At 45.4% G+C, this 23375-nt stretch overlaps 1 protein-coding gene across 3 annotated transcripts in view; it reads left to right on the plus strand.

Moving 5' to 3' along the window:
• COL6A2 (collagen type VI alpha 2 chain) overlaps positions 1 to 23375 on the plus strand; it is a 479211-nt gene that overhangs the window by 366827 nt on the left and 89009 nt on the right. For all 3 annotated transcript variants that reach the window (XM_030210351.1, XM_030210352.1, XM_030210353.1), the window contains exon 21: positions 15269 to 15331. In XM_030210351.1, coding sequence (XP_030066211.1) covers positions 15269 to 15331 — 63 coding nt within the window. The remainder of the gene's footprint in view (positions 1 to 15268; positions 15332 to 23375) is intronic.

Genomic DNA, 23375 nt, shown 5'->3' on the forward strand with positions numbered 1-23375 from the left:
CCAGGTACTTCCTTGTGCAAAAGAAAACAGGGGGGATGCGTCCCATCCTAGACCTGAGGGCCCTGAACAAATTCCTAGTTCGAGAAAGGTTCAGGATGGTTCCCTCAGCACCCTTCTTCCCATGATTCAGGAAAACGATTGGCTATGCTCTCTGGACTTAAAGGATGCCTATACCCACATCTCGATACTCCCAGCTCACAGGAAGTATCTTCGATTTCGGTTGGGAACTCAGCACTTTCAGTCCTGTGTACTGCCCTTTGGCCTCGCGTCTGCGCCCAGGGTTTTCACAAAGTGCCTGGCTGTTGTCGTAGCATCACTACGCAGACTGGGAGTGCATGTGTTCCCTTATCTAGACGATTGGATGATGAAGACCACCTTGGAGGCAGGCGCTCTACAGTCCATGCGGATGACTATTCGAGTGCTAGAACTGCTGGGGTTCGTGATCAATTATCCCAAGTCCCATCTCGTCCCGGTTCAAGAATTGGAGTTCATTGGAGCTCTGTTGGACACATGGACGTCTCGAGCTTATCTTCCCCAGGCAAGGGCAGACAATCTCCTGGCCCTCATGTCCATGGCTTGAGCGTCTCAACAGATCACAGCTCGGCAGATGTTGAGACTCTTAGGACACATGGCCTCCACAGTTCATGTGACACCCATGGCACGCCTACATATGAAATCAGAACAATGGACCCTAGCTTCCCAGTGGTGCCAGGCCACAGGCGATCTAGAGGATGTGATCCATCTCTCCACCAACCTTTGCACTTTCCTTCAGTGGTGGACCATTCGATCCAATTTGACCTTGGGACGTCCATTCCAAATTCCTCAGCCACAAAAAGTGTTGACGACGGATGCATCCCTCCTGGGGTGGGGAGCTCATGTAGATGGGCTTCACACTCAAGGAGCTTGGTCCTTTCAGGAAAAAGGTCTTCAGATCAACCTCCTGGAATTACGAGCGATCTGGAACGCTCTCAAGGCTTTCAGAGATCGGCTGTCCAACCAAATCATTCTAATTCAGACAGACAATCAGGTTGCCATGTGTTACACCAACAAGCATGGGGGCACCGGTTCTTGCCCTCTGTGTCAGGAAGCCGTCCGGATGTGGCTTTGGGCGCGCTGTCATGGCATGTTCCTCCAAGCCACGTATCTGGCATGCATAAACAACAGTCTGGCCGACAGATTGAGCAGGATCATGCAACCTCATGAGTGGTCGTTAAACATGGGCATTGTCCACAAGATCTTCCGAGTGTGGGGCACCCCCTTGGTGGATCTTTTTGCTACTCAGATCAATCACAAAGTCCCTCAGTTCTATTCCAGACTTCAGGCCCATGACAGACTAGAGTCAGATGCCTTTCTCCTGCATTGGGGGACAGGCCTTCTGCATGCGTATCCTCCCATACCTCTAGTAGGGAAGACTTTGCTGAAACTCAAGCAAGACCAAGGAACAATGATCCTCATTGCTCCCTTCTGGCCTCATCAGATCTGGTTCCCTCTTCTTCTGGAGTTGTCCTCCGAAGAACCGTGAAGATTGGTGTGTTTTCCGACTCTCATCACCCAGAACGAGGGGTCGCTTCTACATCCCAACCTCCAGTTTCTGGCTCTCACAGCCTGGATGTTGAGAGCTTAGAAGTTGCCTCTTTAGGTCTTTCAGAGGGTGTCTCCCGAGTCTTGCTTGCTTCCAGGAAAGATTCCATGAAGAAGTGTTATTCTTTCAAATGGAGGCGGTTTGCCATCTGGGGTGACAGCAAGGCCCTAGATCCTTTTTCTTCTCCTACACGGACCCTGCTTGAATACCTTCTACACTTATCAGAGTCTGGTCTCAAGACCAACTCCGTAAGAGTTCACCTTAGTGCACTTAGTTCTTATCATCAACGTGTAGAGAGTCAGCCTATCTCTGGAGAGCCTTTAGTTGTTCGTTTCATGAGGGGTTTGCTTTTGTCAAAGCCCCCTGTCAAACCTCCACCAGTGTCATGGGATCTCAACGTCGTTCTCACCCAGCTGATGAAAGCTCCTTTTGAGCCACTGAATTCCTGCCATCTGAAGTACTTGACCTGGAAGGTCATTTTCTTGGTGGCTGTTACTTCAGCTCGTAGAGTCAGTGAGCTCCAAGCCCTGGTAGTGCATGCACCTTATATCAAGTTTCATCATAACAGATTAGTTCTCCGCACTCACCCTAAGTTCTTGTTGAAGGTGGTGTCGGAGTTCCATCTGAACCAGTCAGTTGTCTTGCCAACACTTTTTCCCCATCCACATACCCGCCCTGGTGAAGACAAGCTGCACACCTTGGACTGTAAGAGAGCATTGGCCTTTTACGTGGAGCGGACGAAGCCCTATAGACAGTCCGCCCAGTTGTTTGTTTCTTTTGATCCCAACAGGAGGGGAGTCGCAATCAGAAAACGCACAATCTCTAATTGGCTAGCGGATTGCATATCTTTTACTTATGCCCAAGCTGGGCTGACTCTAGAGGACCATGTCACGGCTCATAATGTCAGAGCCATGGCTGCGTCAGTGGCTCACTTGAAGTCAGCTTCTATTGAAGAGATTTGCAAGGCTGCAACGTGGTCATCAGTCCACACATTCACATCATTTAATGATGATCTTAAACAACTCAAGACCACATGCAGAAGACTCGAAAGGGCCTGGAGAAAGCACCAGGACACTCAAAATCTAAATGCATGGAAGACATCGCAGAGAAAGTATAAATATGCTATCAGACAATTTAAGAAACTTTACTATAAATCTAAAATAGGCCCAGATTGCAAAGATTTGAAACAACTCTACTCTTTAATTAACAAACTAACGGATACTACAGCGCTCACATCTGTTACTAAAGGTATTCCGCCTGCTGCAATTTTGGCCAAGTTTTTCAAAGACAAGCTCTTAAAATTAAAGAATTCCCTAACGCAGAGTAGTTTGTGTGTAAGTGATCTTCTTAGTGCACTGGAACCGAGTTTAGGCGAGCACCCAGCAGACCGATCGTTCTCTCTCTTCGCAGCTCTTACAGTAGATTCTGTCAAACAGGAGGTCCACAGGTTATCCAGTAAATTTTGCAAATTAGATGCTTGTCCAAACTATCTACTCAAATGTGCTCCTTGCTGCTTCATAGCTGATTTGACGCTGCATCTTAACTTCATGCTTGGTATTGGCTTGTTCCCTGAAACTTCTGGAAACATCCTACTTACCCCGATTCCCAAAGATGTCAAGAAAAACAGCCAGGATCTTGCAAACTATCGGCCAATTGCATCTATTCCACTTTTCGTGAAATTAATGGCGAGCATGGTATACAAACAGCTCAAGAAGTACTTGGACAAATTCAATATATTGCATGAGTCACAGTCAGGATTCCGTCCACTCCATAGTACTGAAACCATGCTTGTCACCCTCCTGCCCAACTTTAAAAAGGAAGTAGCTGTTGGAAAGTGAATTCTGCTTTTACAATTCGACATGTCTAGTGCTTTTGACATGGTGAGCCATGACATCCTGCTTCAGCTCCTTGACTACTTCGGTCTCAGTGGAAATGTATTAGCATGGCTGAAGGGTTTTTTAACCACCAGATCATACCAAGTTAGCTCTAATTCAAGCCTATTGCCTCGCTGGAAAGCAGACTGTGGTGTGCCTCAGAGCTCACCGCTTTCCCCAACACTCTTCAACTGCTCAGCTAAACTTGTGATCTCATAATCTGTGTTTCCTAACTAACTGCTTAGTGGCTATTTCTAATTGATATCTGTACTCTATGTAACTGATTTTAAAACTGCTTATTGGCTATTTGTATTTGATAGTTGATAATCTAGGAACTGGATTTAACAAGTGCTTTAAAATCGGTAGTAGTTTCTCTTGTATTTTTTTTCCCCTCTGCTTCCATTCTGTGTGAAACTCCTCCCCTCCCCCATCTGCTTTTGTTGTAAGGTAATTGCATAGCACAGGTGGAGCTTTCTCTCCACGTGGTTTTTGTCTCTACACAGAACAGAAGCTGGACGGATCTTCTCAGATAAGATTATTTTGTGATTCCCCCCACCTTACACTTGTGGCTCTGGGCATTTCAATGCTGTTCTAGAGATAGGTTACAGCAAACACATTCCATAGGTCTTATGCTTAAGCCCACCCACCCTGCCCCACAACCCACCCACCCCAAGACTGACACTTCCTATATAGCTTTACCAAATATACTACATATCATAAATTAACCCCACCCTAATTACAACCCCATCATAGTACACCTGTTCATACCCATTTCAACAAATCAAGATGACTTTTATTCTCTGTAATAATTGTGGTGTTTTAGTTTCAAGACCAAGCTTCTGGAGACTTAAAGCTTGTCCTATCTGTCTTCAACTTGCTAGTTTAAAACAGGAGCTCAGCAAAGTAAAGCAGGAATTGAATGCACTTAAAGCAACTTCTAGGACTGCACAAAATCATACTGCACAGAATCATACCAAATTCTCACCACTGCCTCAAAGGATAATACCACCTAAGAATAGATGGTTCACAGTAGGCTCAGGCAGGCTTCGTTATGTGACACAGAAGCATCCGCTCTCACAAGTTTTGCCCCTACAAAATTCCTTTGCTCCACTACAGCACTGTGATGCTCCTGAAAATAAAACTGAGGCGGAAGAGAAAGAAAAAGCAAAGAAGGTGGAACAAAAAGATATGAAGGTACCCAAAGAGAAAAGACACCCCCAAATCACTAAAACCAAAACACATGCTTGGAAATGTAGATGGAAAGTGATGACCACAAATGCTCACAGTCTAAGCAATAAAGTTCATGACCTTCATGCCCTAATCTTGGAGGCAGACTTGGACATAGTTGCAATCACGGAGACATGGCTCAATGGTTCCCATGAATGGGATGCAAACATACCAGGCTATAATCTTTTTAGGAAGGATAGAGAGGGGCGTAAAGGTGGAGGAGTAGCTCTGTATGTGAGAAATGATATCACAGCGACTGAAATGACAGGGAACTGGGGAAAGGAAGAAGCGATATGGATCACCTTAAAAAGAAAGGATAAAACCTCTGTCCATGTGGGTGTTGTCTACAGACCTCCGACACAATTGGAGGACCTAGATAAAGATCTGATCGCTGATATTCAAAAGTTGGGGAAGAAAAGAGAGGTGCTGTTGTTGGGAGATTTCAATCTGCCGGATGTAGATTGGACGGTTCCGTCTGCGAAATCAGAAAGAAGTAGAGAGATCGTGGATGCTTTTCAAAGTGCTTTGCTCAGACAAATGGTGTCAGAACCCACGAGGGAGGGAGCGACGCTAGATCTGGTACTCACAAATGGGGATAATGTGTCAAATGTTTGGTTTGGTTTGATATGACAGCTGAAGAGGAGGGTGGCCACTCAAAACTCAAAGTCCTGGATTTCAAACATGCTGACTTTAGTAAAATGGGGGAATACCTGAGGAAGGAGCTGATGGGATGGGAGGAAATACAAGAAGTGGAAGGACAGTGGTCCAGACTGAAAGAAGCTATAAATAGGGCCACGAACCTTTATGTAAGGAAAGTAAATAAAAGCAAGAGAAAAAGGAAACCAATATGGTTCTCCAAGCAAGTGGCTGAGAAAATAAAGGCTAAAGAGTTGGCGTTCCAGAAATACAAAAAAACTCATGAAAAGGGACACGAGGAGGAATACCGGATGAAACTGAAAGAAGCCAAGAGAGAGATACGTCTGGCGAAAGCGCAAACGGAAGAACAAATGGCTAGAAATGTAAGGAGGGGTGGCAAAATTTTCTTCAGGTATATTAGTGAAAGGAGAATGACTAAAAAGGGAATTGTGAGACTAAAAGATACTGCGAACCGCTATGTGGATAATGATGAAGAAAAAGCAAATTTGCTAAATAGATACTTCTGTTCTGTTTTCACAGAAGAAAATCCTGGAGAAGGACCGCGATGGACTGCAAAAAGTACAAATGAGATTGAAGTGGATAGAGCACTGTTTACGGAAGAGAGTGTGTATGAACAACTTGAAAAGCTAAAGGTGGACAAAGCCATGGGACCGGATGGGATCCACCCTAGGATATTGAGGGAGCTCAGAGAGGTTCTGGCGGGTCCTCTTAAAGATTTGTTTAACAAATCCTTGGAGACGGGAGAGGTTCCGAGGGATTGGAGATCGGCGGATGTGGTCCCTCTTCACAAAAGTGGTGATAGGGAAGAAGCTGGAAACTACAGGCCGGTAAGCCTCACTTCGGTTATTGGAAAAGTAATGGAAGCGATGCTGAAGGAAAGGATAGTGAATTTCCTGGAAGCCAATAAGTTGCAAGATCCGAGACAACATGGATTTACCAAAGGGAAATCGTGCCAAATGAACCTCATTGAGTTCTTTGATTGGGTGACAGGAGAATTGAATCAGGGACGAGCTATGGACGTAATCTACTTAGATTTCAGCAAAGCTTTTGACACCTTTCCCCACAGGAGGCTCTTAAATAAACTGGATGGGCTGAAGATAGGACCCGAAGTGGTGAACTGGATTAGGAACTGGTTGACGGACAGACGCCAGAGGGTGGTGGTGAATGGAATTCGCTCAGAGGAGCGAAAGGTAAGTAGTGGAGTGCCTCAAGGATCGGTGCTGGGGCTGATTCTGTTCAATATATTTGTGAGTGACATTGCCGAAGGGTTAGAAGGTAAAGTTTGCCTATTTGCGGATGATACTAAGATCTGTAACAGAGTGGACACCCCGGAGGGAGTGGAAAACATGAAAAAGGACCTACGGAAGCTAGAAGAATGGTCTAAGGTTTGGCAATTAAAATTCAATGCGAAGAAATGCAAAGTGATGCACTTAGGAAGTAGAAATCCACGGGAGAGGTATGTGTTAGGCGGGGAGAGTCTGAAAGGTACGGGCGGAGAGAGGGATCTTGGGGTGATAGTATCTGAGGATTTGAAGGCGACGAAACAGTGTGACAAGGCGGTGGCCGTAGCTAGAAGGTTGTTAGGCTGTATAGAGAGAGGTGTGACCAGCAGAAGAAAGGGGGTGTTGATGCCCCTGTATAAGTCGTTGGTGAGGCCCCACCTGGAGTGTTGTGTTCAGTTTTGGAGACCGTATCTTGTTAAGGATGTAAAAAAAATTGAAGCGGTGCAAAGAAAAGCTACGAGAATGGTATGGGATTTGCGTTACAAGACGTATGAGGAGAGACTTGCGGAACTAAACATGTATACTCTGGAGGAAAGGAGAAACAGGGGTGATATGATACAGACGTTCAAATATTTGAAAGGTATTAATCCGCAAACGAACCTTTTCCGGAGATGGGAAGGTGGTAGAACGAGAGGACATGAAATGAGATTGAAGGGGGGCAGACTCAAGAAAAATGTCAGGAACTATTTTTTCACGGAGAGAGTAGTGGATGGTTGGAATGCCCTCCCGCGGGAGGTGGTGGAAATGAAAACGGTAACGGAATTCAAACATGCGTGGGATAAGCATAAAGGAATCCTGTGCCGAAGGAATGGATCCTCAGGAGCTTAGTCAAGATCGGGAGGCGGGGCTGGTGGTTGGGAGGCGGGGATAGGGCTGGGCAGACTTATACGGTCTGTGCCAGAGCCGGTGGTGGGAAGCGGGACTGGTGGTTGGGAGGCGGGGATAGTGCTGGACAGACTTGTACGGTCTGTGCCAGAGCCGGTGGGTGGGAGGCAGGGCTGGTGGTGGGGAGGTGAGGATAGTGCTGGGCAGACTTATACGGTCTGTGCCTGTGCCAGAGCCGGTGGTTGGGAGGTGGGGCTGGTGGTTGGGAGGCGGGGATAGTGCGGGGCAGACTTATACGGTCTGTGCCCTGAAGAGCACAGGTACAAATCAAAGTAGGGTATACACAAAAAGCAGCAAATATGAGTTATCTTGTTGGGCAGACTGGATGCAGGTCTTTTTCTGCCGTCATCTACTATGTTACTATGTTACTATGTAACCTTATGTTGGTCCCTCTGGCCACAGCCCTTTCCAAACTAGGTCTCAACCCATTTATTTATGCGGATGATATCACTATCTCTATTCCTTTTAAAACAGACTTGAGCGAAATAGCCAGTGAAATACAGCTTGGGTTGCGTACAATGCTGGATTGGGCCAACACTTTTAAATTCAAATTCAATGCTGAGAAAACACATTACCTCATCCTCTCCACTCCCTATAACAAGTTTACGACCTCCACATTAATCAGGCCTGAGCTTGTCTTACCGATCTCTGAGTCTCTAAAAATATTAGGTGTAATTGTAGACAGGCACTTAACTCTGGAGCAGCAAACGAACTCTACCAACAGACAAATGTTCTTCTCTCTTTGGAAGCTAAAACGCATAAAGCCATATTTCCCTAGGGAAGTATTTCGAAGTTTAATTCAGTCTTTCGTCCTTAGTCGCCTTGATTACTGCAATAGGATATATGCAGGGTGCAAGGACATGCTTCTGAAAAAATTACAAACTGCCCAGAACACAGCTGCTAGGCTTATTTATGGTAAATCGAGGTTTGAAAGCTCAAGACCGCTGCATGAGAAACTGCATTGGCTCCCTGTCAAGGACCGAATAACATTTAAAATTTGCGCACTAGTGCATAAAATTCTCTATGGAGAGGCCCCAGCGTATATGGACACGCTTGTCAGCTTACCACCTCGTAACTCTCACAGATCAGCTCGCTTGTACCTAAATCTGCATTACCCAATCTACAGAGGCCTCAAGTATAAAACCACCTACGCTTCCACCTTTTCCTACATTAGCGCACAACTGTGGAATGGTCTACCTAAATTTGTGAAAATCACCCCTGATCATCCGACCTTTAAAAAATACCTTAAGACCTTCTTATTCGGGAAAGCTTACGCTCCTGACCTGCACCGCACCGCTGTCTATTGAATTCCATTTCTCTTTCCACATTTCCCCACCTCTGCTATTACTTACTAGGCTCTTTCACTACAATGCCATTGACTGTTGTAGACTTGATGTATGCTTTCTGTAAATTCCTGTAAGCCACATTGGGCCTGCCCTTGGGTGGGAATATGTGGGATATAAACGCTATAAATAAATAAATCTCACTACTGACTTCAGCAGGATACCTGACGCGACAGTCGGTTTGTGCAGTCGGTGCTGCAGTATCTGTTTGGGGTTTAGAATCCAACTCCACCCTCCTAGGCCCATTTCTGTTCTGTTCCAGGCTGCACTTTCACTTTGTTGTGTTTCTTTTCAGGTCAATCTATGTTATGTCCTCGCTGCTGTGAGGCTCAATTGACCTTTTTCATTGTTTTGAGTGAGCCTGGGTGCTAGGGATACCCCAATCGTGAGAACAAGCAGCCTGCTTGTCCTCGGAGAAAGTGAAGATACATACCTGTAGTAGGTATTCTCCGAGGACAGCAGGCTGATTGTTCTCACAAACCCACCCTCCTCCCCTTTGGAGTTCTAGTTCTCTGGTTGCTTTTTATTAAACGGAGAATTACACGCTCGTGCCGCGGGCGGGAAACCATGCGCGGTGCGCTCTGCCTGCGCGCCGGAGTATTCTCGAAAGATTTTTATTTTACTTGCAAAATTTTGCCGGTTTCCTGGGCCGTCGCAGACGTTTACCCAATTGTGAGAACAATCAGCCTGCTGTCCTCGGAGAATACCTACTACAGGTATGTATCTTCACTTTTTGTTCTTTATAATAGTCTCTACCATTTTGTCCGGCACCGACGTAAGACTCACCGGTCTATAATTTCCCGGATCTCCCCTGGAACCTTTTTTTAAAAATTGGCGTTATATTTGCCACCCTCCAATGTTCCGGTACCATGCCCAATTTTAAGGATAAATTACAAATTACTATCAATAGCTCCGCAAGTTCATTTTTCAGTTCTGTCAGTACTCTGGGATGAATGCCATCCGGTCCAGGAGATTTGCTACTCTTCAGTTTGTAGAACTACCCTATTACATCCTCCAGGTTTATAGAGAATTCATTCAGTTTCTCCGACTTGTCAGCTTCAAATACTATTTCTGACACCGGTATCTCACCCAAATCTTCCTTGGTGATGACCGAAGCAAAGAATTCATTTAATCTCTCCGCTACGGCTTGTCTTCCCTGATCGCCCCTTTTACTTCTCGGTCATTTAGCAGTCCAACTGATTCTTTTGCCGGCTTCCTGCTTTTAATATACCTAAAAAAAATTTTACTATATGTTTTTGCCTCCAACACTATCTTTTTTTCAAAGTCCCTCTTTGCCTTCCTTATCAGCGCATTGCATTTGACTTCACATTCCTTATGCTGTTTCTTAATATTTTCAGTCGGTTCCTTCTTCCATTTTCTGAAGGATTTTCTTTTAGCTCTAATAGTTTCCTTCACCTCACTTTTTAACCATGCCGGCTGTCGTTTGGTCTTCCGACCTCCTTTTTTAAAACGCAGAATATATTTGGCCTGGGCTTTCAAGATGGTATTTTTGAACAGCAACCATGCCTGATGTAAATTTTTGACCCTCGAAGCCGCTCCTCTAAGTTGTTTTTTTTTCACCATTCTTCTCATTTTATCATAGTCTCCTTTTTTAAAGTTAAAGCTAATGTATTGGATTTCCTGTGTATACTTACTTCAAAGCTAATATCAAATTCGATCATATTATGATCACTGTTATGAAGCGGCCCCAGAAACATTACTTCCCGCATCAGATCATGCGCTCCACTAAGGACTAGGTCTAGAATTTTTCCTTCTCTCGTCGGCTCCTGTACCAGCTTCTCCATAAAGCAGTCCTTGATTTTGTCAATGAATTTTACCTCCCTAGCATGCCCCAATGTTACCCAGTCAATATCGGGGTAATTGAAATCACCCATTATTATTGTGTTGCCCAGTTTGTTTGCTTCCCTAATTTCCTTTAACATTTCTATATCCACCTGTTCATCCTGGCCAGGTGGACGGTAGTACACTCCTATTACTATCCTTTTCCCCTTTAACATGGAATTTCAATCCAAAGGGATTCCAAAATGTGTTTTGTTTCCTGCAGAATTTTCAATCTATTTGATTCAAGGCTGTCCTTAACATACAATGCTACCCCTCCACCAATTCGATCCACCCTATCACTGTCCTAACCCTTCCCTCCCGGGCAGCACTTGGAGACATATCCTCGGTGCGAGACGATATATGGTCTGTAGCCCCGCACATTCCAGGATGCACTGGGAGGGGCTGGGCAACGCTATTTTGCGGCAGCGTCAACCCAAGGAAGAGGAGGGAGGCATGCTACCTCCCTCCTCCAACAAAGGTAGGGGGGCCGTGAGGGGGGTTCTTTTTCATGCTGGACCACCAGGGATTCGACTGACAACGCTGGTGGGGGGGAGTTGGGGTGGGCTAGAGGGCCGCCGGACCTCCAGTCCCCCCCCATCGCTCACTGGGAGGAGGGGGTTTGGCCGGCGGCCACTGGACCACCAGGGACAATTTTCCGGGGGGTTGGGGGCGCTGGAGACCTACCAGATCTCCAGCCCTCCCTGAACCTGGGGGGGGGGGGTCGTCAGGGGGACCGGAAGTTCACCGGACCTCCAGCCCCCATTGCTCGGGGCAGGGGTAGTCAGGGCCTGGTGGTCCCATGGACCTCCAGCCCCTGTGTTTGACAGGTTTGGGCTTTTGACAGCCCAGACCTGTCAAACAAGTGCGGGAGGATTGTGCTAAGAACATGCTCAGGCACAATTCGCCCGCACTTCTACCCCATGATCAGAGATAATTGCGCTGTTTAAATTTGCATGCATTATCTCTGATCATAGGTCTAATAGCGCCCTGCCCTGTTCCAGCGCTATTTTAGAGCGCTGTTTGGAACAGCGCGGGGCTTTTGATCATCTGCCTGTCGGAACTTCCCAGAAAGAAAGTTTAGTAGGACCTTTCCTCTTTATATAGTTTTGAATCTAAGGGGCCTTTTTTAAGCAGGCTATATGAAGCTAACTCAGCAACCTATGCAAATATTCTACTTCCCCTCACCTTAGTTAGCACCTAATTGAGGTTGCTGGATGTGCTACCTCTCCAGCAGCCAAAGAACAGAAAATAACTGCCTTTTAGAACAAGAGTTTTTGGCTGTTAAGCTTCTACCTCTAGAAAAGGTTTCAGTTTAAAACTATGGGGAAAATTCCTATTTCTAGGGAAAATTTCAGTTTAAAACGATGTACACTATCCAGCTCATTTTCGAAAGTGATCGCCGGCCACCTTCTGACACAAATTGGGAGATGGCCGGCGATCTCCTGAAACCAGCCAAATCAGTATAATCGAAAGCCGATTTTGACCGGCACCAACTGCTTTCCGTCGCAGAGCCAGCGAAACATCAAGGGGGCGTGTCGGTAGGGTAGTGGAGGCGGGACGGGGGCGTGCTCATGAGATGGCCAGCTTCGCCCGATAATGGAAAAAAAAAGCCAGGCTTGACGAGCATTTCGCCGGCTCTACTTGGTCCCTTTTTTTTCACGACCAAGCTTCAAAAAGGAGCCCCAACTGACCAAATGACCACAGGAGGGAATCGGGGATCACCTCCCCTCACTCCCCCAGTGGTCACCAACCCCCTCCCACCCAAAAAAAAAAACAACTTTTTTGCCAGCCTCAAATGTCATACCCAGCTCCATGATAGCAGTATACAAGTCCCTGGAGCAGTTTTTAATGGGTGCAGTGCACTTCAGATAGGTGGACCCAGGCCCATCCCCCCCCCCCCCACCTGTTACACTTGTGGTGATAAATGGGAGCCCTCCAAAACCCACCCAAAACCCACTGTACCCACATGTAGGTGCCCCCCTTCACCCCTTAGAGCTATTGTAATGGTGTAGAGTTGTGGGGAGTGGGTTTGGAGGGGATTTGGGGGGCTACACAACTAAGGGAAGGGAGCTATGCACCTGGGAGCTTTTTTTTTTTTTTTAATTTTTAGACGTGCCCCCTAGGGTGCCCGGTTGGTGTCCTGGCATGTGAGGGGGGCCAGTGTACTACAAATGCTGGCTCCTCCCACAACCAAATGCCTTGGATTTGGCCTGGTTTGAGATCGCCAGCATTATTTTCCATTATGGCCAAAAACCGATGCCGGCCATCTCAGACCCAGCGATCTCTGACATTTGGCCTGGCCCAACCGTATTAGCGAAGAAAAAGATGGCCGGCCATCTTTTTCAAAAATACAGTTGGTTCTGCCCACTTATGGCGCTGGCCCTGGAGATGGCCGCCCATAGAGATGGCCAGCACTGTTCGATTATGCCCCTCCATGGCAACTAGTTTCCCTCTCTCTCTCTCTCTTTATTCCCCCTAATACTAAACTAGATCCTGCAGTGCCTGCTAGAGTCTATTTGTTAATGCTGTAGTACAAAGTTTTTAAAACTAAGGGGAAAGGGCTATGGAGATTAGTTGATAAAATTTGCTTTTTTATATTTTTATTTTGCCTATCACTAACCTACAATTCCCCCTTTAAACCCCAATCTTTAAGTTCCCAAAGCACAAAACAAAATAGTGTTCACTTACCAGAGAAATGTCCTCTTCTCTCAAAACTTCTCAGAAATTCGTTGCCAGAGAATGTGGTAAAGGTGGTTAGCGTATCAGAGTTTAAAAAAAGTTTGGACAGCTTCCTAAAGGAAAAGTCCATAGACCATCATTAACTTGGACTTGTGGAAAATCCACTATTTCTGGGATAAGCAGTATCAAATGTTTATTACTTTTTTGGGATCTTGCCAGGTATTTGTGACCTGGATTGACCACTGTTAGAAACAGGATGCTGGGCTTGATGAACCTTTGGTCTGTCCCAGTATGGCAATACTTATGTAGTTATGTAACATTTTTGGTAGTTTCAGCTACATCACATCCTATGAAAGGTAAAACTGATTTCAGCCTACGTGCTGAAAATAGGAATTTGAAGATCACTAATAAATTATCATCATGAGAAAAATAGCCTATTTCTGTCAGTCCTTTGGGAATGCTCTAATAAAAGATGCATTTGCACTGAAAATGTCTGGGATTTGGATATGGATTTAGGTGGTGACCTATCCTCTAACTTATATAGGTAGAACTGGTATAAAAATCAACCCATATCTCTTTCAACATCTATTATATAGTCCTTATTCTCTGTACTACTACTACTAATCATTTCTGTAGTGCTACTAGACGTATGCAGTGCTGTACACATTATATACAAGTACTGTCCTTAGAGGGCTCACAATCTTAGATCCCTGTTTACTAAGCCGTGCTAGAGGCGCACTAGCGTTTTTTGCATGCACTAAGCGTTAGCACGCGCTAAGGGCCCAATTCTATATATGGAGCCTAAAATTATCAAGTGCTAGGCAATTAATTACGCCTAAGTATATTCTGAACACCATGCATAAATCTATATGCAGTATTTAGAATACACTTAGGCATAGTTAATGTGACTGAATCTACATGTGTCAATTTACGCCAATGAAAAGCTGGTATAAATCTCTGAGTTTAAATTTACGCACATTGGCCCATATTTTATAACAATGTGCATAGATTTTGGATTGCCCACAAAATGTCCAGTTCCACACCCCTAACCCCGCCCCTTTTTGATTGTGTGCATTAGATTTTAGGCCCGGTACATTACAGAATATGTTTAGCAAAGGACATGCGTACATTCTAATTTTTGCCAATTAGTGCTCATTATTGCTTGTTAAGAGCTGTTAATGCTTAACAGCTTGTTAAAACAATCTATGCGCATAGTTATAAAATATGCCTAGATTTAAATGCAGAATCTCTCGTAACTCTAGGCACGCTATATAGAATCCAGGGGTAACCATGTAGATACTCATAATATTCCTATGAGTGTCTACACGTTTAGCACTTGCTAATTTTTAGCTCGTGCTAAAAATGCTAGTGTACCTTAGTTAAGGGGGTCTTTTACAAAGGCACGCTAGTGTTTTTAGCGCTTGCTAATGATTTGTGCTTGCCAAACACTAGAGAGGCCCATAGGAATGTATAGGCATCTCTAACATTTAGCACATGCTTATTTTTAGCGTGCGCTAAAAATGCTAGCTTGCCTTTCTAAAAGGACCCCTAAGTGACTTGCCTGAGATCACAAGGAACTGCAGTGGGAATTGAACCCATGTTACCAAGATCAAAGCCTGCTGTAATAATCATTGGGCCACTCCTCCACTCCCTGTAGCTTGTTGAGGGTTATAGATCCTATTAAGGTAGCAAAATTTTAAGGTTCTGGTTGATATTGTTTGTGTAAGTCAGCAACGGGTATACCTTCTTGCATTTGCTGTTTTACTACCCTAATTTGAGAGTGTTCTGGGTAAGATGTGTGGTCAAGGGTTTGTGTTGTATTAGAACAATAAATCTAATGTATCAGCATAGTGTTGGTATCTACAACATTTTCTATTTTCTTATTTATTTCACTAGGGTGGAAGAGGAGATCCTGGACCTAAAGGAACTCCTGGTGCCAAAGGAGACAAAGGCGACCCAGTAAGCAGAATTTATACTTAAATAATGATAAATGCTCAGTAGAAAAAGTATGGCACGTCATGAAAGCGGAGGAAAAATATTCATCACTATTTATGGATTATTCCAGAACACTTTTGTGAACATATACCACAAAGGGGGCTGGGTGGTATTTTTTTAACACAAATTAATTTTAACTGGTTTAAAATGTGTGAAAGATAAATAGATAAATAGTCATGCCGTACATAATACATTTCCAAAGGAATCAAACGATAAGTGCAATCATGATACTGGTTCTGTTCATATCTGAAGATGAATTAGAATTTGCAAGTTCTTCGTTCTTCACTCCAGTCTTCCCATTTTCTTATTCAAACATCTCATTCCATATTCTTTCACATGTAGTCTACATTCCTCCCAATAGCACTTTCTAGTGGCACCTTCCTATATCCAAATACACTCACAATCCGCTAGAACTTCTTTTATAGTCATCTCTCTACCCTTTCGAATAATATTCCTCTCCACTTGTGAACAGAACTTTCATTCTTAAGGTTTAAGGCTATCTTAAAGCCTACTTTTTCTCTAAAGCATTTACTCCTGAGCCCAGATGATGTTAGCCCCCTTTGCTTCTTCGCTACCCTATTGCAGCCAGAGTTCCCCATTTCACTGTCCTCACAATCCTTTCCATACCCTTTCCCACCTTTTATATTCCTCCCCTTAATTAATTTTAATTTCTTCTGTTTAAAGTAATATTTACATCCCTATGGAGTAGATAGAATAAGCATCTCTGAGACCTGGTGGAAGGAAGATAACCAATGGGATACTGTCATACCAGGGTACAAATTATATTGCAGTGATAGAGTGGATTGGATTGATTGAGGGGTAGCATTATATATTAAGGAGGGTCTTGAATCAAATAGACTAAAAATTCTGCAGGACACAAAGCACACCTTAGAATCCCTATGGATAGAGATTCCATGTGTTATGGGGAACAGGATAGTGATAGGAATGTACTACCGTCCACCTGGTCAGGATGAACAGATAGATGCAGAAATGTTATCAGAAATTAGGGAGGCTAAGAAACTGGGTAACACAATAATGATGGGTGATTTCAATTACCCCAATATTAACTGGGTAAATGTAATATCAGAGCATGCTGGGGAGGTAAGATTCCGTGATGAAATCAAGGACTGCTTTATAGAACAGCTGGTTCAAGAACCAAAAAGGGGGGGGGGGAACAATTCTAGATCTAGTCCTTAGTGGAGCGCAAGATCTGGTACAGGAGGTAATGTTGCTGGGGCCATTTGATAACAGAGATCATAGCATGATCAGATTTGATATAATCTCTGGGGTAAGTACATACAGGAAATCCAATGCAAAAGCATTTAACTTTCCAAAAGGAGACTATGTTAAAATGAAAAGAATGGTTTAAAAAAAACTTTAAGAATCTGCTGCAAAGATCAAACATTTACATCAGGCATAGATGCTATTCAAATATACCATCCTGGAAGCCCAGACCAGACATATACCTTGTATTAAAAAAGGAGGAAGGAAGGCGAAACAACAGCATGCATGGTTAAAAAGTGAAATGAAGAAAGCTATTAGAGCTACAAGAAAATCCTTCAGAAAATTGACGAAGGATCTGACTGAAAATAATAGGAAACAGCGTAAGGAATGGCAAGTCAAACGCAAAGTGCTGATAATGAAGGAAAAGAAAGATTCTCCCACTCACCCTGAAAAAACATTTAACTGGCCAGGAATGGCATCTGGCCAGTTAAATGGTACTTAGCCGGCTAAGCATTAATTCAGTGCAAGATAGCTGGCTATCTCAGCTAAATGTTAGTGCTTAGTGGCTAGCTAGATGACTGACTATCCTGCTTATTTTCAAACGAGAAGGGTGACCATCTTCTGAAACAAATCGGGCGATGGCCGGCCTTCTCCTAATGCCGGCCAAATCGGTATAATCGAAAGCCGATTTTGGCCGTCTTCAACTGCTTTCCGTCGCAGGGCCGGCCAAAGTTCAATGGGGTGTGTCGGCAGGTACCGAAGGCAGGACGGGGGCGGGGTTAAGAGATGGCCAGCCTCAGCCGATAATGGAAAAAAGAAGGCCGACCCTGACTAGCATTTGGCTGACTTTACTTGGTCCCTTTTTGTTCACAACCAAGCCTCGAAAAGGTGCCCGAACTGACCAGATCACCACCGGAGGGAATGGGGGATCACCTCCCCTTACTCCCCCAGTGGTCACCAACCCACTCCCACCCCCCCAAAAAAAAATTAAACACATTTTTTTGCCAGCCTCAGATGTCATACCCAGCTCCATCACAACAGTATGCAGGTCCCTGGAGCAGTTTTTAGTGGGTGCAGTGCACTTCAGGCAGGCGGACCCAGGCCCCCCACTACCTGTTACACTTGTGGTGGTAAATGTTGAGCCCTCCAACCCCCCCCCCCCCCAAACCCCACTGTACCCACATGTAGGTGCCCCCCTTCACCCCTTAGGGCTATGGTAGTGGTGTACAGTTGTGGGGAGTGGGTTTTTTTTTTTGGGGGGGGGGTTGGGGGGCTCAGCACACAAGGTAAGGGAGCTATGCACCAGGGATCAATTTGTGAAGTCCACTGCAGTGCCCCCTAGGGTGCCTGGTTGGTGTCCTGGCATATGAGGAGGACCAGTGCACTATAAATGATCAGTATTCTCAATGGAGAAGGTTAGATAGTGGGATTCCTCAGGGTTCTGTAGTGGGACCACTGCTTTTATTTTATTTCAATAATTTTTATTGATGAACATCCAAGATACTTAGAAACATATATAGCTCGATAGGAAACATTGCATATGGCACACAATAAGCATATAGTTTATACCACATTAGTTCCTAAAAGTATTATCATCCAGAAGGTTTTTTCCCCTTTATTTCTCCCAACACCCTTCCAATTACTATAACACTTACAGTTACCAAGAGGAAGTAACCCAAAGAGCCTGTGTTCTGATGGCCCTCTGGTATCCCCCCCCAAGGATCTCACTATATCCTTTTTATTCCCACCCCTCTACCCTCCCTTTCCCGTCAGACACTAGTTGTGGGTCAATAGGGCCACAGTCAAGGTTATTCTAACAGTCATATATTCAAGAGGGAGCTTTTCGCTTTGGGGGCCAAGGAGTCCAAAAGCGGGCCCCAACGTATACAAAAGTTTTTAAACTCCTTTATGTCACCTTCTTTTATCATCATACGTTCAGTTCGTAGACATTGTACCATCCGCATTCGCCAGCTCTGAAGAGATGGACCTTTCGAGGATAACCACTCTGCAAGAATGGACTTCTTGGCCAGCAAAATAACTCGTTCAACAAAGCTGGCAAAGCCTTTCGGCTTTGGGTTGTTTAAGCAGGGCTTTCCAAATAGCAAAAGCGGCGAACCGGACCACCGCGTTTTCCATAGAGCTGAGACTCCTGCAAGCAGGGCCTTCCAAAAGATTTGAATTTTTGGGCAAGCCCAAAACATATGGCCCAATGTCGCCCCTTCAGCCTGGCACTTGGGGCATCTCCCATCCGGAGAGGCCCCTGCATAAAATGCTCGTCTGGGTGGCATGTGCATCCGGAAAGCAAATCGGTATTGTAGTTCCCAGTGGTCCGCCAGGGAAGACACTCTATGCAGCGATAACACATGTTCCTTAAATAAGCCCGGTAACACCTCTATCGATAAGTCCCTGCTCCAAGCCTCTGCATATTTGCCAAAATCCGGCTCAGAAATTGTGTCCCTAATGTGTCTGAGGTGGAATCTTAATGGGACTTTAACTTGTGATCCTAAAGTAAATGCCTCTGGCAGTTCTTCTTGAACATCCTCCGCCAACAATTCCCATGGCAGGCTTCTTATATAATGTAGTAACTGCCAGTAATGGAAATAGTCTTTGGGTTGGAGTAGGCCTCTTTTTTGTAATTCCTGAAACGATTGTAGTTTCCCTTCTTTGGTTAGAAGCTGTTGCAGGTAGATGATGTCACGGTCTTTCCATTGTTTAAAGATGTTGTACATCATTCCTGGGGGAAATTCAGGGTTCCCACACAATGGTAGCAGTGGAGTGATTTTTGGTGAGAAGTGGTGTAATCTGCATACCCAGTGCCATGCTTTCTGCGCCTGGGGCAGGATGTTGGATATAGTCAAGAGTGGAGAGGCTCCCCCACTCCCATGGAGGCAGCTACTAAAATGGATTGGTGCAAATAAGTTCAATTCCATAGTTGTTGCGGAGAAATCCCCAGAGTTGCGAAACCAGTCTGTTACATGTCTCATAGCACTGGCAATCGCCAAGTGTCGTACACTTTGTAAACCCAGCCCTCCATATTCTTTGGGGACATACAGTTTGTCTAGAGGGAATCTAGGTTTCTTCCCCCGCCACAGAAATTTCCTTAGCAATCCATTCAGTCGCCTTTCATCCTCATTAGTGAAGTGTAGGGGTAATGTTTGGAACATGTATGACCAGCATGGGATAACCATCATATTGTAAAGCGCTATTCGTCCCAAAAGGGAAATAGGAAGACCCCGCCACTGCTCCAGTTTTCTAGCCGTATCCCCCATTAATTTTCGAATGTTCACTTCATATAGACAGCTTAATGTCCAAGGAATTAATACTCCCAAGTACTTCATCTCTGACCCAGCCTTCTGCAATGAAAATTCATTGGGGGGTGAGCCATCTTCATGCTTATAAAGTCTCATCACTTGGGATTTTTCCCGATTAACTTGAAACCCTGATATGACTCTGAAGCTTTCTATCTCTTTTAAAAGAATTGGCAAAGCCACCCTTGGATCTGTAGAAATGATTAATAAGTCATCTGCAAAGGCAAGTGTCTTTACCCGATCTCCTCCCACTGTCACCCCCGCTACTCCCTCCCTCCGCTGGATGTTTCTAATCAGTGGTTCTATAGCAAGAATGAACAGCAGAGGGGACAGGGGACATCCTTGTCTGGTTCCTCTCTCTATATCTATTTGTTTAGTTTTCTCTCCATTAATCAGCACAGCTGCTTTGGGATTAGAATAGAGTGATCTGATGGCCCCTAAGGCCCAGCCTCTCACACCCACGAACTGTAGTACCTCAAACATATAATCCCATCCCACCTTATCAAACGCTTTTTCAGCGTCCAGGCTAACCAGCATTGTTTCACAGCCCGCCTGCTGAGCCTGAGCCAAAGCTAATAGTAATCGCCGCACATTAGTTCCTGCGTGCCTATTTCGGATAAACCCCACCTGTTCCTGACCAATAAGCTTGGGTAGGCTCTCCTGCAATCTATTAGCCAGCAGTTTTGCGAGTATTTTTACATCTACGTTAATTAATGAAATCGGTCTGTATGAGCTAGCTTGGTTCTCGGGTATTCCTGGCTTAAGCAACAATGTAATTAAGGCTTCGTTAGCATAAGCTGGGAATTGCCCCTGGACCACCACCTCCTCAAAATATGAGTGCAGGGGGCCCACCAGGTGCGGACTTAATATCTTATAGAATTCACTTGTGAACCCGTCTGGGCCTGGAGCTGAATTTGAAGGGAGGGACCGAATAATGCCCTGCAGTTCCTCTCCCGTGATAGGGCTGCAGAGTTCCTCTACTTCTGATGCCGTTAACACTGGCATATCAGCTTTTTGCAGATACTCAGTAATAGTTACCCAGGATGGGGAGGGAAGTTTCGTATATAAATCCCTAAAGAATTTATAGAACACCTGCTGCACTCCTTCTTTCTCATGTTGAATACGACCTGCCCCATCTTTAACCGCCACTACCACTCTAGGCCCGTCCCAGGACTTAACCACCCTTGCTAACATTGTTCCAGCTTTATTTCCGAATCTTTGGAAGCGGAATTTTTTTGCTACTAGTGCTTTGGAGGCTCTTTCATGTAGTAGGGAGTTTAAAGCTATTTGGGCTGTTGTCAACTGTTCCCGATTGTAATTTGTTGGGGCTGCAGCAAACCTACGCTTAGCCTTCCCCAGGTTACGTTCCAAGTTAAAGATCGCCTTTGTTATCTTCCGTTCACGTTTCACCGTGAAGGCAATCACTGCACCCCTCATAACCGCTTTCGCTGCTTGCCAAAACAAAATAGGGTTGTCCTTATGCCTCCCATTGAATCGGACATATTCTTCCCAGCTCTTTGACAGATATTGTTTAAATGTGGGGTCATTGGCCAGGTATGTAGGAAACCTCCACCCTCTTCCCCCTGTTCCTAGATCTCGGCCTTCCAAATCTAACCAGACCATTGAGTGATCTGATATCTCTTCCGGGCCAATCTCCACTGCACTCACATGTGGGAATATCCTTCGGTCTACCAATATGTAGTCTAATCGGGAGAGAGTTCCATGTGCCCTCGAAAGGTGAGTATAGTCTCGTTCCCCTGGGTGCAGGACCCGCCAAGAGTCCACCACCTGAAGAGCCTGCATAAATTGGGTTAAAATTCGTGATTCTGGCCCCCTCCGAACCACCCCCCCCCCCCGAGGAGGAGCTGTCTAAGGTGGGGTCAGCTACTAAGTTAAAATCACCCATTATAAGCAGAGGTAGTGATCTATGGGGCATGCACAACTGGAGCAAATGTTCATAAAAGGGTCTCCCCTGCTGATTGGGGGCATATATCGCTACTACCAGGTATTCAACGTGCTGTAGCCAAAGACGCACCACCACATACCTCCCCTCCGGGTCACTGCCCACTAAGTGTGCTTTAGCCACCGCCCCTCTTCGTATTAGAATTGCCACCCCACTTCTCCTCCCTTTGGCCTCTGCCCCATGTATCTCTCCTACCCAAGTTCGTTTCAATTTCTTCAACTCTTCCTGGGATAGTCTTGTTTCCTGTATGCAAGCTACATCTGCCCTATGTCTTTTTAAAGCCTGTAAAATCTTTGTCCGCTTAATTGGAGATGTAATGCCCCCTACATTCCACGTTATAAACCGAGTCCGGGCACCCATAGGTTTTCCACATAGTATGTTCTGTGAGAAAAGTACTTAGTAATATGCGGGTAACCCAGGTGCCCAGCTCCACCTAAGTTCCCTTCTTTCTTAATCTGCAGCCCCATGACCATTCCCTGACTATTAACCCAGTGATATACTTTGACCCCCCCCTCCCCCTTCTTTCTCCCCTCCTTGCCTTCCCCCCGCCCTCCCACAGTTCCCCCCCTCCCCCCATCTGCCCATGCACTCCTCTTTCGCAACATCTACTAGAAGAGAGCTGGTCTATGGATGGTAGGGGTCCCCTTCCCCGCCCCAGCATTCGCGTCTTTATCATCCATTCTTTCCATTCGATACAATACAATTTGTGCCTAATACATATCAATCCCCAAAGAAACTGGTTCAGTTTACAGTGTAACATAACATGTGCCAATTAAGTGTTCCATTTACCAATTATCAGTGTGCATCTATTGTATGCCCTCGGGTTCCGCTTCGGCCCGCCTTCATTGATTCTCCTCAGCCATTCTGACCCGAGGGGGTTGAAGGGTTTTCCCTTAGCAGGCCCTGAGCCTCTTCTGGCGAGTGGTACATTTTCCAGCCACCCACTTCCAGCACTTTAAGCTGAGCCGGGTATAATAACATAAATCGTTGATTTTTCGCTGCCAGCTGGCGGCACACTGGCCCAAACGCCTTCCTGTGCTCTTGCAGGGCCGCAGAATAATCTTGAAAAATTTTTATTGCTGCTCCGTCGAATGACAATGTGTCCCATTTGGAACGGGCCCCTCTCAAGATTTCCTCCTTATGTATAAAGTTGTGCACTTTAATTATAACCACGCGTGGTCGGTTACCTCCTGCAACCCTTCTGCCCAGGCGATGCGCTCTTTCTAGGCAAAGTGGGCCTGCGCTATCCGAAAGCGCAAACTCTGATTTCAACCAGTTCTCAAGCTGGGTCGAAAGGGCTCGATCTGACACCGACTCCGGAATCCCAATCAATCGGAGGTTAGATCTCCGAGATCTATTTTCTAAATCATCTAACTGTTTGGCTTGTGTTCGCAGCATTGTCTGTAGATCTTGCGCTGCCGAATCTCTTTCTCTATTCGAGTCCTCCAACTCCGATACACGCACCTCAAGTTCCCCCGTTCTTCTAGTTGTTTCTCCAAGCAGCAATTCTACA

The sequence above is a fragment of the Microcaecilia unicolor genome, chromosome 7 (genome assembly GCF_901765095.1).
Source record: "Microcaecilia unicolor chromosome 7, aMicUni1.1, whole genome shotgun sequence".
Classification (NCBI taxonomy): Eukaryota; Metazoa; Chordata; class Amphibia; order Gymnophiona; family Siphonopidae; genus Microcaecilia; species Microcaecilia unicolor.